This window comes from Nicotiana attenuata, chromosome 12 (genome assembly GCF_001879085.1).
Source record: "Nicotiana attenuata strain UT chromosome 12, NIATTr2, whole genome shotgun sequence".
Classification (NCBI taxonomy): domain Eukaryota; kingdom Viridiplantae; phylum Streptophyta; class Magnoliopsida; order Solanales; family Solanaceae; genus Nicotiana; species Nicotiana attenuata.
In genome coordinates, this window is record NC_032000.1 from 18824117 (window position 1) to 18836250 (window position 12134).

The following is a 12134-nucleotide window of genomic DNA, read 5'->3' on the forward strand; positions in this document are numbered from 1 at the left end:
TGTGTTTTTGCTTCGTTTTTTCGATTGGTATACTTATTGTTGTCCTTGTTTTACTTTTCCTGCGCCGAGGGTCTGCCGGAAACAATCTTTCTTCCTTCTTGAAGGTAGGGGTAACGTCTGCGTACACTGTAGCCTCTCCAAATCCCACTAGTAGGATTACACTGGATTGTTGTTGTTGTTGTAGTAGTAGTAATTTACTTGGATTATTATCGGATACTTGATTCATCGTACTTAAAGATATATTATTTAATTTAAAATATGTTTAAATTACTAGTGTAATATATTCTTATATTCTAATGGGTATACAGCTGGTCCATAAAATATATTATTCCCAACTTATCCTCAAGTAACAGTTATACTAATAATTACTCATATTTGGCAGGTAGAAACAAACGTTTATCATATGGAGGACAAAATATACTTCCAATTACCAAATAGGACAAAATAACCAGAAAAGTAAGTCATATTATTATCTTTGATGAAAATTAATTTAAATTATTTTGAAACATGTCATTCACGAGTAACATATTTTCTACCCACTATTAAATATTATACTTGCCAACTTCCAATATTTACAGTTAGCCAGTTGAAGAATCATTTACTACTTCAGGACAAAATTATGTTTTTCTAAAACTGTGAAATAATTCTTTAATTTATTAATGTGTCACCCCTGCTCCACACAGTATCCCCCTAAAACTCTCTTTAAGTAATAAATTAAATTACCCCTAAATTCCCTACCATCTTAATGATCCTACAAAAAAAAAGACTATTTAGGAATATATTCAAGTTATATCTAATTCTCTATTCACTAAATCTAAATAAGATTTCACAAGTCTTTCATTACTTAATTTTTGAACTATTAACAAACATATTTGTCGATGAACTAGTCGTTTCTATCGCGATTCTCGAATAAGACGTTTATTCAATCTTTTCAGTAAATGATATAATTACTTAGTTTATATGAAAAGACTATTTATTTTTAGCGATACTTAATACTACGATTTTTAAGTTATCTATTGAAGGATCTCGAAATACTAATGCAAAACAATTACTTTAAAATAATTGTTTAAATATCCGATAAATTTTTAAGTAAATTATATAATATAAAACTTGATTTCCAAGCAACTGCTTAAAGTACCGCTCAAATTTCCATAATATCTCCTTCTCTCATGAGGTCCCACTAAGAAATTTGTTTTTCTTTTGCTAATAGGAGATTTGGTTATTTCAAGTAATATATTCAACAAAAATCAGATTTTTTTAACAATACCATTTTAGTAGATTTCATAAATCTTTTATTTTTAATTTTCCACTCATACAAAAATATAAAGTCTTCTCGCTTCGGATCTCGACCATTAATTATCTAGTTACCCTTATCCGCAGACATTCGACGAAACTAATATTTGCTCTACGCATTTTACTACGGCTATAAAAATCATATCTATCAACATATCTTGAGATACTATCCATAGTAACAACTTTCAAATCTATGATTCAACATTAATTTTTATATAAGAAAAAACATAGATTCGTTAAGTCGTTTCATTTCAAATCTTGACCGTTAATTACCTACTTACCTTATCTGCAGACATACTAAGCCAACACGTATTCTTTTCACTTTATAACGACTACAAAAACGATTTGTTCATGCTCATCAACAGATCTCGAGATACTAATCCATAACAACAACTTTTAAATATCTTTATCAATTCATATATCAACAAATCTCGAGATACTAATACATAAAATTAGGCTTTCAAACAAAAGCTATCTCATTTTTTTTTTAAAAAAAAGAAGAACAAGAAAGAAAAAAAAAGCAATAATTCCAAAATCCAAACATGTATTTGGGAAAAATAAAATAAAATAAAATCCAAACATCTATCTATATAAAATAGTAGAAGCAAAACCACTACATTAAGACAAGTGTCTTAACCACAAAAAGCCAAGTGACATTGTTAAGACAAAATAAACTACTTTTCTAACTAACTTTTTATTGAATTTTAATTTTGAATTAATTGGTTACACTACTTGAATTAATAAATATAGATATCTTATAATTATCAATAAAAAATAAAAATACAAAAAAAATATTCTACTCATTCAAATAGGAGTTTTAAAATTATTTTACAATGAAAAACAAAAAAACAAAAAATAAAAAACTACCAATTTAAATTGGAGAGTAATTTCTTCCTAATATAGTTGTAGTTGTGTGTGTGTATATATATGGGAGTAGTTATTATACTAAATTGGTTTTTTATTAATAATCCATATGTCAATTTAACAAAATTAAGNATATATATATATATATATATATATATATATATATATATATATATATATATATATATATATATATATATATATAAAATACGTAAAAATAATTATAATTTTTATGAGAAAAGTTGTACATACACACATAACTAAAATCGTACTAAATAATTATTCATAAATGAAGAATACTAAAAAATAAATAAATCAAATGATACCGTAAAAATACATATACTAAATAAATTTCTCATAGGAAAATTTAGTTATAAATAGAACTCATAATTTCATAATGAAAAATACAAAATATATATATGGGAGTAGTTATTATACAAAATTGGTAAATTTATTAATAATTCATATGCCAATTTAACAATATTAAGTAATTGATGGATTATATATATATATATATATATATATATATATATATATATATATATATATATATATATATATATATATATATATATATATATATATATATATAGTCAATTATATTGTATAAAGAAAGTAATAGACAAAAATATTAAACAAACTAATATGCCAATAAAAACTTCTATTAACAATGCAATCATACTAAATATTGGATAATATAATAAAGAAAAATACATAACAAAAAAATTATTCGATGACTATATAAGTCCCTTTAATTTAATAGATACTTTATTCATTAAAATTCAGATAATATTATCGAGAACAACAGAATAAAATTTAAATTAATTTTGTTTAAGATTAATAAAATATATATCTTCTCTCATATTACAAAAAAAAAGCGATCAGACAAAAATATTAAACAAAGTAACATGTTAATGAATATTTTTATTAACTATGTGTAATTACTAAACATTGGACAATATAATAAAAAAAAGTATAAAACAAAAAAGTTCTTCAATAACTATATAAGACTTTTGTTTAATAGAAATTTTATTATTAGGTATACCAAAAGAACCTTCTCCTTTTCCCCTTCCCCACCATTTAAAACCCCCTCTCTATTTTTCCACTTTTCTTCCAAATAAATCTTCAATAGCTTCTTTCACTGTCACTATTCTCTCTCTGTTGTTTGATACTTCTGACTCTGTTCCCATATATACAGAACTACTTGCCGTCGCTTTCTTCCCAACCCCCAAAACACACACACACACACACACAGAGTCGAGCAGTTTTTATCACTCTGTTTTTGCTGACTTTGTTCAGGAAAACCCTTTTTGTTTTTACCAATGCAAAGACGAATTTCGCCTTCACCGGCGGTGACCCAACCCCGATACGGGTTTCACCGGAATCAGCCTATGCGTTACCGGTTCGGCCGGCCACCGGAAAAACCGATACAAAAACCGCCCAATTTCATAGTCCAACTCTGTTCAACTCACAGCACTCTCAACAGGCCACAACTAAACTCTCTAATTTCAAAATTACCATTCACTCCTCAAAACTCCTTTGTGTTTTCCTCCGGTTTTGTCGTCGGAACCCTACTGTACGAGCAGTGGAATCAAGCGTTAGACGTGACGGTTGAATTATGGAAGCTAAAGTTAAAAAGTGAGCATTTTTATATCCCGTTTGTTAAAGAAAATATTGAGGTTTCATCTGATAAAGAAGAATTGAATAATAGTTTAAAGGGTATTTTTTTAGACCATTTGTATGGGATTCTTGATGGGGTTTTAGTGCAAAAATGGGAGCAAAAGTTGGGGTTTTTAATGAATGAAATTGATGGGGTTTCGAGTTTGTTAAGGAAACACAATAAGATTGGAGTTTATAGTGAGTTGTGTAAGAAAAGGAAGGGTCTTGAAGCTGAGAGGGATTTGATTAAATTAAGGATTGATGAGTTTAAGAATGGGATTAAATGTATTATTCAATATTTAGAGGAGGAGGAAAAGGGCTTTGTTGAGAATGAGGAGGGATTTAGGGTGTTAAAATTTGGCCGGGAAGAATTTGATTGGGATAGAATTCATTGTTTGATGATGAGAGAATGTAGAAGGCTTGATGATGGCTTACCTATTTTTGCTTTCAGGCAGCAGATTCTTAAGCAAATTCATTGCCAACAGGTAACTATCTGTTAGGTTTTACTCCATCCGTTTTAATTTGTGTGAACCTATTTGATTAGCTACGAAGTTAAGAAAGGAAGGGTGATTTTTGAAACTCGCGGTTTAAACATGTAACAATATTTGTGTTGCTAACTTGTTGTCTTAAACAATGACATGCTATAACATGCTTTAAAAATTTCTCGTTAAGGGTAAAATGGAAAATTTTAGTGAAATTGTTTCAAAATATATAAAGAGATCTTTGTAATAAAAGCAAAAAGAAATAGGGCCACATAAATTGGAACTGAGAGATATTTTACTGTTTTAAAAAGGTTGTTTTCCCGCCATAAATCCATCGCGCCACGGGAGCAAATTTACCCTTAAGTCAAATCCTTTTAAGCATGTACGATGCATATCGACATCAAGATAAGCACACGGAGATGTACGCATGGGTACAAGATGACTGCAACTAGAACATGTAATCCATCTTGGTAAAAGAGTAATGAGCTTATATTTTATCTGCAAATTTATGAACTTAAGGGGCTTTTCTGCGAATCTTTGCTACCACTTTTGCAGAAAAGTAACAATTATGCTGTTTTTAACATATGCCAATTGAAATTGCAGCTATTGTTATTTAACCAAAAATTAAAAAATAGACCTGCAACTATTTTTTGATTTTGTAGGAATTTAACTAGAACATTTTGGTGAAAGAGTTATAAATTGTTTTTACTGATTAAGAGGAGCTTTAAATTGTGTTTAATGATTTTATCTTGTTGTTTGCAGGTGCTAAAGATAATTTTTACCTTGTATTGTTGTTCTCAATTTTGTCATTTGATTATAAGATGTGTTATTCATTTTTTGACTTTTCAACAGTGTTTTTTATCAAGGAATAAGCTTTTAGGTCTTTTTGTATGCATCTTAGGTGATCGGAATAAAAGGGTAGCCCGCTGCACTAACCTACCGCTATGCGCGGGGTCCGGGGAAGGGACGGACCCTCACCGGGCTGCCCTTTTATTCCGATCACCTAAGATGCATACAAACAGAAGGATCATGGGGTGATCTGAATGAGATGAGTTTTTTTTTTTTTTTTGGTGGCTTTGGTTTTTATTTTTGGGCGCGATGCGTTGCGTTATTTTTTGATGGTTATGTTCTAGGTGACGGTTTTGGTTGGAGAGACTGGATCGGGAAAGAGTACACAATTAGTGCAGTTCCTTGCTGATTCAGGAATAGCTGGAAATGGTTTTATGATTTGCACTCAGCCTCGGAAACTTGCTGCCAATTCTTTAGCAAGGAGGGTTAGAGAGGAAAGCCAGGGGTGTTATGATGATAATTCAGTTACCTGCAATCCATCATATTCGTCTTGTCAACAGTTTGATTCAAAGATAATTTTTATGACAGATCACTGCCTACTGCAGCACTATATGGGTGACAAGAATTTGTCCAAGATTTCATGCATCATAGTCGATGAGGCACATGAAAGAAGCCTAAACACTGATCTTCTTTTAGCATTGATAAAGAACCTACTTCATCAGAGGTTTGATCTGAGGCTTATTATTATGTCTGCCACTGTTAATGCAGACCAGCTTGCAGATTACTTCTTTGGTTGTGGAACTATCCATGTGGCGGGTAGAACTTTTCCGGTTGATATTAAGTATGTTCCCTGTGAATCTGATGTCCATCCTGCTGTAGGTGCAATTGCCCCTTATGTCCACGATGTTATCAAGATGGTGACCGAGATACATAGAATGGAGAGAGAGGGAGCTATTCTAGCCTTCTTGACATCTCAGAGTGAAGTTGAGTGGGCTTGTGACAAGTTTCAAGCACCTCTGGCCATTGTTTTACCTTTACATGGCAAATTATCTTATGATGACCAAAACCGAGTGTTTCTCTCCTATCCAGGGAGGAGAAAGGTAATATTCACCACAAATCTTGCCGAGACATCACTGACAATTCCCGGTGTCAAATATGTTGTTGATTCTGGTGTGGTTAAAGAAAGCAGGTTTGAACCTGGCACCGGCATGAATGTTCTCAGGATATGCAGCGTGAGCCAAAGTTCCGCTAACCAGAGAGCTGGTCGTGCGGGGAGAACTGAACCTGGAAAGTGTTACAGGCTGTACTCTCAAAGTGATTTTGAGGGAATGCCTTGTCATCAGGAACCTGAAATTCGCAAAGTTCATCTTGGTGTTGCAGTGCTGAGGATTCTTGCATTAGGTATCAAGAATGTGCAGGATTTTGATTTTGTTGATGCACCTAGCCCCAAAGCTATCGAGATGGCCACCCGAAATCTGGTTCAACTAGGAGCTGTTACACAAAGAGATGATGATACATATGTATTAACTGCAGAAGGACGAAAACTGGTCAAGTTGGGTATTGAACCTAGGTTGGGCAAAATGATCCTCGGTTGCTTTGATCAACGTATGGGTAGAGAAGGTGTTGTGCTTGCTGCTGTCATGGCAAATTCCAGCAGCATTTTCTGTAGGGTTGGTTCCGAGGGAGACAAGCTAAAATCTGATCGCCTTAAGGTGCAATTTTGCCATCCAAATGGTGACCTCTTTACTTTATTATCTGTTTACAGGGAATGGGAGGCTGTGCCTAGGGAAAAGAAGAATAGCTGGTGTTGGGATAATAGTATCAATGCTAAATCCATGAAGAGATGCCAGGAGACTGTGCAGGAACTGGAAGCCTGTCTTCAAAACGAACTAAATATGATCATTGCTAGTTACTGGCAATGGGATCCTCAAGTTCATACCAAGCATGATGAAGTTTTGCAGAGTATAATTCTTTCTTCCCTTGCGGAAAATGTTGCTATGTACTCAGGTTATGATCAGCTTGGTTATGAGGTTGCACTAACTGGGAAGTGTGTCCAGCTACATCCTGCCTGTTCGCTTCAGAATTTTGCCCAACGGCCACGTTGGGTAGTTTTCGGGGAAGTCCTTGCAGCAACTTATGAATATCTGGTCTGTGTTACTTCATTTGAGTTCAGTTCTCTTCATAGCCTCAATCCCGCTCCTTTGTTTGATTTTCTGAAGATGGATGCCCAAAAGCTAGAAAAGAAGGTTTTGACAGGCTTCGGAGTCATGCTACTCAAAAGATTTTGTGGAAAATCTAACTGTAACATTAATAATCTTGTCACGAGCATCAGAACTACTAATGTGGATGACAGGATAGGCATTCAAGTCAATGTTGATGACAATGAGGTTCTTTTATATGCTTCTTCAAGACACATGAAGAGTGTTACCTGCTGTGTAAGTGATGCCCTAGAGTATGAAAGTAAGTTGTTGCAGAACGAATGTTTAGAGAAATGCCTATTCAGTGGAGGTTCGGCAGCTTCAGCCTCTATTGCCCTCTTTGGAGCTGGTGCTATGATAAAGCATTTGGAGCTTGAGAAGAGATGTTTGACTGTGGACATATTTCATTCAAATGGAAATGCGATTGATGATAAAGAACTGCTGATGTTTCTGGAGAGATCCACGTCTGGTAGTATTTGTGCGGTGTATAAGTCCTCTGGGATGGGCCAGGACAGCGAGGAGAACAAGTGGGGCAGGGTGACATTTCTTACCCCTGATGCTGCAAAACAAGCTGCATTCTTAGATCAAGTGGAATTCAATGGTGGCTTTCTGAAAGTAGTTCCGTCTAGGAGCAGCATGCATGGCAGTGATCAAAAGATGTTCCGGTCAGCTCTCAGAGCTAAAGTCCAATGGCCTCGTAAATACAGTAGAGGAGTAGCCTTTTTAAAATGCGACCCAAGTAATGTTGCATTTATGATAAATGACTTCTCTGACCTGATGATTGGTGAAAGAATTATCCGTTGTGAGCCAAGCAATAAGTATCCTGACAACTTGGTCATTTCTGGAATTGATAAGGAGATTTCTGAGGCAGAGTTACTCGAGGTGTTGAGGGCATCAACAAATAGGAGAATTCTGGATTTGTTCTTGGTGAGAGGAACTGCTGTAGGAGATCCTCCAGTAGCTACTTGTGAAGAAGCACTTAGGAAAGTAATATCTCCCTTCATGCCTAATAGGATTCCATATGTTAACTCTGTTCGCGTCCAGGTCTTCCAGCCGGAACCAAAGGATGCTTACACAAGAGCAACTATCACTTTTGACGGAAGTCTTCATCTTGAAGCAGCCAAGGCTTTGGAGCAAATTGATGGCAAGGTATTGCCCGGATGCCTTTCCTGGCAGAAAATAAGATGTCAGCAACTGTTTCACAGCTCTGTTTCCTGTCCTGCGCCAGTTTATCATGTTATTAGGAACCAGCTGGATTCCTTACTTGCTAGCCTCCGACGAAGAAACGGTATGTACTGCTCCTGTGTTCCCTTCATATTTCTTACTAACAAACTACATGTTAATTTAATTCATCATTTGCTGGATTCTTTTGACCGTGGAGCTCACTATCCAATTTTGCTCGAAAAATTGGCCCTTGTTAAAAATATTTTCTGTTTCCATGTCAGTGTAAAAATGGTGATAGTAGAAATGAGATCTTGAGACCTGCTGGTTATGTCTATGTCAAACTGGGTTACTTACGTAAAGTGGCTGATTATGGTTTAAAATTTAAGCTGAAGTGTCCTGTTTCATGCCTTCAAGTGTTGACTGCTTTTTATATTGTTGTTCACATTCCTGTTGCACTCTTCTAAATTTTCTTAGTGGTACTGATTATTGGTTGATATGAAACTTTGTTGTCATCTCAAGACCTCCTCCACAAGAAGGGGCTTGCAGATCCCCTCTCCATTTTTGTGTTTGATTGTGGATAGGAGAAAACTAGGGAATGCAGAGAGCGGGGGCTTATTCTGCAACCTGTTATGAATGCTATTTGTATCATAATTTAAGATAATCCCGGATTTATTTAACTGGTTGGTGAGAAGAAGTTTTGATTGTTTTGCAGGCGTGGAATGCAACCTCGTGAGAAATGATAACGGTTCCTATAGAGTTAAGATATCTGCCATTGCTACAAAAGTTGTGGCAGAGATGCGAAGGCCATTGGAGCAACTTATGAAAGGCAAGATTGTAGATCACGTGGACATTACTCCAACAGTTGTTCAACTTCTCTTCTCTCGTGAAGGAACTAACATTGTGAACAGGATTCAGCGGGAGACAGGAACCTATATTCTTTTTGACAAGCATAACCTACTTGTACGAATCTTTGGCTCTTCAGATAATGTTGATAGGGCGCAGCAGAGATTAATAGATTCCCTTCTGGAGCTACATGAAAGCAAGCAACTTGAAGTTCATCTTCGTGGACAACATTTGCCTCCTGACCTGATGAAAAGAGTTGTTCAGACGTTTGGACCAGATCTTAATGGCCTTAAAGAAAAGGTGCCTGGGGCAGAATTCTCTCTGAACACAAAACGCCATTGCATCTGCATCAATGGTAGTAAAGACTTGAAGCAAAAAGTTGAGGACTTAATCTTTGAAATTTCTCAAAGAAGCGGTCTACCAACTCAAACTACGGGGGATGAGGCTGACTGTCCTGTTTGCTTGTGTGAACTGGAGGATCCTTATAGACTTGAAGCTTGTGCTCATTTATTCTGTCGGTCATGCTTGCTAGAGCAATGTGAGTCTGCAATCAAAAGCCGGGAAGGTTTCCCCGTCTGCTGTATGCGTCAAGGTTGTAGGGAACCCATTTTGCTTGCTGATTTGAAGTCGCTATTGTCGAGTGACAAGTTGGAGGAACTTTTCAGGGCTTCATTGGGGGCTTTTGTGGCAGCCAATGGGGGTACCTACCGCTTTTGCCCCTCACCCGACTGCCCTTCAGTTTATCGTGTTGCGGATCCTGGTATGGATGGTGAACCTTTTGTGTGTGGTGCATGCTTTGTGGAGACGTGTACTAGATGCCACCTCGAGTATCATCCATACCTTTCATGTGAGATGTACCAGGAGTTTAAAAATGACCCCGATTCCTCTCTAAAGGAATGGTCCAAGGGAAAAGAGAATGTCAAGAAATGTCCAGTTTGCAGCTTTACAATTGAGAAGATAGACGGCTGCAATCATATCGAATGTAGGTGCGGGAAACATGTTTGCTGGGTTTGTTTGGAGTTCTTCGACAGCAGTGAGAATTGCTATGGCCATCTGAGGAATATTCACCTGTCCATTACGTGATAACTAGGGTACCATAGTTTATGAAGCATTCATGTAAATCTTTGCCTGTCTATGTAACCCAGAGCTTTTTATGTAAATATATATATCTATGTTTATGTAGTAAACCCCCTCTTGTGAGACGGTACTATTTGCTCCTATATGTATACAAACACCCACATGCATATATTTGTGTGTTCAGAACCTTTAATGTTGCCTGTGAAAAGTTAAATGGCGTTATTACAAGAGTACAGTTTGTCTAATTTGTAGCATTAGGTTAATTCTGCTTTTCCAACATCATATTTGGGACGGGGTAGGAGTAGCATCAGTGGAGGACAAGATCTGGGAAGCGAGCTAAGATGGTCTGGGCATGTGAAACGGAGAAGTGCAGATGCCCTAGTGAGGAGGTGTGAGAGGTTGACCTCAGTGGGTCTGAAGAGGTAGAGGTAGACCAAAGAAGTACGGGGGAGAGGTGATTAGGCTGGATTTGGTTGCTCCAGTTCACCGAGGACATGACTCTTGATAGAAAGTTGTAAAGGTAAAAAATTAGGGCAGAAGGTTAGTAGGTAGTCGTGTGTGCCTTGTTTTCTATTATTGGTAAATTCTATTACTACATGTTGTTCATTACGCTTGTTTTTTTTAATATGTTGCTGTTGTTACTACTTGTTGCTACTGCTTTCGTTTAATCTTTTCTTGAGTCGGAGTTTTTTCGGAAACAACTTCTCTACCTTCAAGGTAGGGGGATAATGTATGCGCATGCGCTACTCTTCCCAGACTCCACTTGTGGTATTATAGACTCCACTTTTGGTACTATACTGGGTTTATTGTTATTATTATTGTTGTTGTGTTTCCAACATCATAGTACTATAACAATACCTGATAAAACTAATCTTCTCAACTGTAAAACAAAGTGTTTCTATGTACACCTGATTTTTAATTGGATGCAAGAAAGGAGAAAAAAGAAGTCAGTAAATTAAAGCAGGTATCTGCAGCCAATTGCAGCTATGCCTAAACATAATGCAACTGCTATAAACCATGTTACACCATTTGCAGCATTCTTATCTTCATCCTCTTTTGTCCTGTCCAATCTATCAACATGCTGCTGCTGCTGCTGTTGTGTTTTTAACTGCAGGATTTGTAACTCAAGAACTTTGATCCAATTCTTATAAGCTCGCGATCGTGCAGATTCTTCTATCAGAAAATTCGATAGTGCATCTTTTTCTTTATGCAGTGCTTGGTACTTCCTCTCTGCCTCTCTTGCTCGTGTTTGTGATCGTCTCAAAGCCTTTAGCAGCTCGAACCTGTCACTCCCCAGTTCTTGTTTAGGCTCGATATTCGCCTCCTTGTGATCATCCTCCTCTATGACCCTCCATACGTTATTCGTCGGTGATAGCACTGTTTTATCAGGGCCAGAAAATACCTTGAGAGGTGGAGGCAAGTCACAATTTTGCATAAGATCAAGACTAGATTTTTGGCCAAACATGTAATTCATGGCCATCTCATCTTTGATCAACCCCATAGGACTTAACTTCTGGTTATTCATTAACCAACCTGCCATCATCCCAACTATCTTGTTTTTGGCTTAAACTTGCAAATTTTTTGATGAAATATGGCAATAACTCAAGAAAGGGAGAGAGGGAAGTTGGTGAGGGGGTGGGTGGGGGATGAACTCGAGGGTAGTTGTTGGATAGGGGAATGGATTGTCAAATGGATCAAGAAAATGGAAAAGAGGCCATAAAATCAAGAGATTTGATTGGATAATAGGATTGGTGGGACCCAAAAT

At 36.2% G+C, this 12134-nt stretch overlaps 2 protein-coding genes across 2 annotated transcripts; one reads left to right on the forward strand and one right to left on the reverse strand.

Moving 5' to 3' along the window:
• On the forward strand, positions 3225–10594 carry LOC109235355 (ATP-dependent RNA helicase DEAH11, chloroplastic-like). Its single transcript, XM_019401429.1, has 3 exons — positions 3225–4301; positions 5432–8573; positions 9162–10594. The coding sequence occupies exons 1-3, from the start codon at positions 3480–3482 to the stop codon at positions 10373–10375; spliced, it is 5178 nt and encodes a 1725-aa protein (XP_019256974.1). The 5' UTR covers positions 3225–3479; the 3' UTR covers positions 10376–10594.
• Positions 11325–11909, reverse strand: LOC109235936. The gene has a single exon (XM_019402180.1). The coding sequence runs from the start codon at positions 11907–11909 to the stop codon at positions 11325–11327; it is 585 nt and encodes a 194-aa protein (XP_019257725.1).